Genomic DNA, 2,263 nt, shown 5'->3' with positions numbered 1-2,263 from the left:
GCGCCCCGGCCATCGCGGGCGGCGAGGATGCCCCCACCACCACCCCCACCACCACCACCACCACCCCCTCCCGGGCTCGGCGGAGGAGCGACTTGCTCCACATCGCCGGCTCCGCCGCCGCGCCGAGGCTGAGCGACGGCAAGGAGGGCTCCCCGCCACCGCCAACGCCGCCGCCGCCGTCGCCACCGGCGGACGAGGAGCGGGAGAGGCCCCCGCCGCTCCCCCGGGGAGGCTGCGGGATGCGCCGCAGCAGCGGGGGCAACCCCGCAGGCCAAGCGGCTGCCCGCGGAACCCCTCAACCCCCGCAGCCGCCCCCCCGAGCCCCTCGCCCCACCGCGGGCGTGGGGTGGGGCCGGAGCTGCGCGCGGGGGGAGGAGGAGGAGGAGGAGGAGGAGGGGGCGGCGGCGGCCAACGGGGGTGCCATGCACCACCAGCGGGTGCTGATCAACATCTCGGGGCTGCGCTTCGAGACCCAGCTGGGGACCCTCAACCAGTTCCCCGACACGCTGCTGGGGGACCCCGATAAGCGCATGCGCTACTTCGACCCCCTCCGCAACGAGTACTTCTTCGACCGCAACCGGCCCAGCTTCGATGGCATCCTCTACTTCTACCAGTCCGGGGGCAAGCTCCGCCGGCCCGTCAATGTCTCCATCGACGTCTTCGCCGACGAGATCCGCTTCTACCAGTTGGGTGAGGAGGCCATGGAACGCTTCCGGGAGGACGAGGGCTTCATCAAAGAGGAGGAGAAGCCCCTGCCCCGCAACGAGTTCCAACGCCAAGTCTGGCTCATCTTTGAGTATCCCGAGAGCTCCAGCTCAGCCCGGGCCATCGCCATCGTCTCCGTGCTGGTCATCCTCATCTCCATCATCACCTTCTGCCTGGAGACCCTGCCGGAATTCAGGGATGAGAGGGAGATGCCTATGCCCTTGCCCCCACAAAGTGGAGGTTTGAATGGCACTATCGGGGACTCCCCACCCATGCAGACACCCAGTAGCCTCGCTGACCCTTTCTTCATTATTGAGACCACCTGCGTGATCTGGTTCACCTTTGAGCTCCTCGTCCGCTTCTTCGCCTGCCCCAGCAAGCCCGAGTTCTCCCGCAACATCATGAACATCATCGACATCGTGGCCATCATCCCCTACTTCATCACCCTGGGCACTGAGCTGGCCCATGAGCAGCAGCAGCCCGGGAGCAGCAGCAATGGTGGCGGGGGCCAGCAGCAAGCCATGTCCTTGGCCATCCTCAGAGTCATTCGCCTGGTCAGAGTCTTCAGGATCTTCAAGCTCTCCAGGCACTCCAAGGGGCTGCAGATCTTGGGACAGACTTTGAAAGCCAGCATGAGGGAGTTAGGCCTCCTTATCTTCTTCCTCTTTATTGGGGTGATCCTCTTCTCCAGTGCTGTCTACTTTGCTGAGGCCGATGACCCGGAGTCTCATTTCTCCAGCATCCCTGATGCTTTCTGGTGGGCAGTGGTAACCATGACCACTGTAGGCTACGGGGATATGCGACCTGTCACTGTGGGGGGCAAGATTGTGGGTTCCTTGTGTGCCATCGCGGGTGTGCTGACCATTGCCCTCCCTGTCCCTGTCATCGTGTCCAACTTCAACTACTTCTACCACCGAGAGACTGACCATGAAGAGCAGGCTATCCTCAAAGACGAACACAGTAGTGCTCAGGGCAGCACAGCAGGGGGAGATGCAAAGAGAAGATCCAGTAGAAACTCTCTGAACAAATCTGTTGTGCACTTGGAAAACAGTGAGGGGTTCAACAATGGCACTAGCTCCGTAGAGAAAACCAATATCAAAGCAAAAAGCACCGTAGATCTCAGAAAATCCCTTTATGCTCTCTGTCTGGACACCAATAGAGAAACAGACCTGTAAAGAGAAGAGAGAGTTAGAGATCAGAGATGCAGAAAGGTTTGCTGGTGTCAGAAACTTACATCTATTCTTTTGGTACCAATTAATTTTTTTAATCAGGCTATATTTTATAAATTGATCAGTGTCCTGAGTAGTCCTCCAGAAATACATGTTTTTATGTTCTTTTTCCATGACACAAAGGGTCACCTATTTTTAAAATAGACTAAGAATAAGCTACGCTCCATGATGCAGGAGCTGGTAAATTGTGACAGTACAAAATCTAATTTGTAGAAACTTATTTTAGCAAATGGTGGTTGGTTTTAAATGGGTCATTTGTAACCAATTCAGTTGCTCCAAGTTTAGTATTAAAGAATTGGGGGGTGTGTGTGTGTCAAGAATGAATGGAC

General features: G+C 57.2%; 1 protein-coding gene across 1 annotated transcript; it reads left to right on the top strand.

The window, feature by feature from the left end:
- Positions 1-8: 8 nt before the first annotated feature.
- On the top strand, positions 9-2,253 carry KCNA5 (potassium channel, voltage gated shaker related subfamily A, member 5; the record flags this gene model as incomplete). Its single annotated transcript, XM_014938395.1, has 1 exon — positions 9-2,253. A coding segment is annotated over one exon (1,872 nt), but the record flags the coding sequence as incomplete, so codon positions are not given.
- Positions 2,254-2,263: the final 10 nt, after the last annotated feature.

The sequence above is a fragment of the Calidris pugnax genome, unplaced genomic scaffold (assembly GCF_001431845.1).
Source record: "Calidris pugnax isolate Ruff unplaced genomic scaffold, ASM143184v1 scaffold47, whole genome shotgun sequence".
In the NCBI taxonomy this organism is placed as follows: Eukaryota; Metazoa; Chordata; class Aves; order Charadriiformes; family Scolopacidae; genus Calidris; species Calidris pugnax.
Note: the sequence above shows the minus strand (reverse complement) of the source record. Positions and strands in the feature narration are given on the sequence as shown.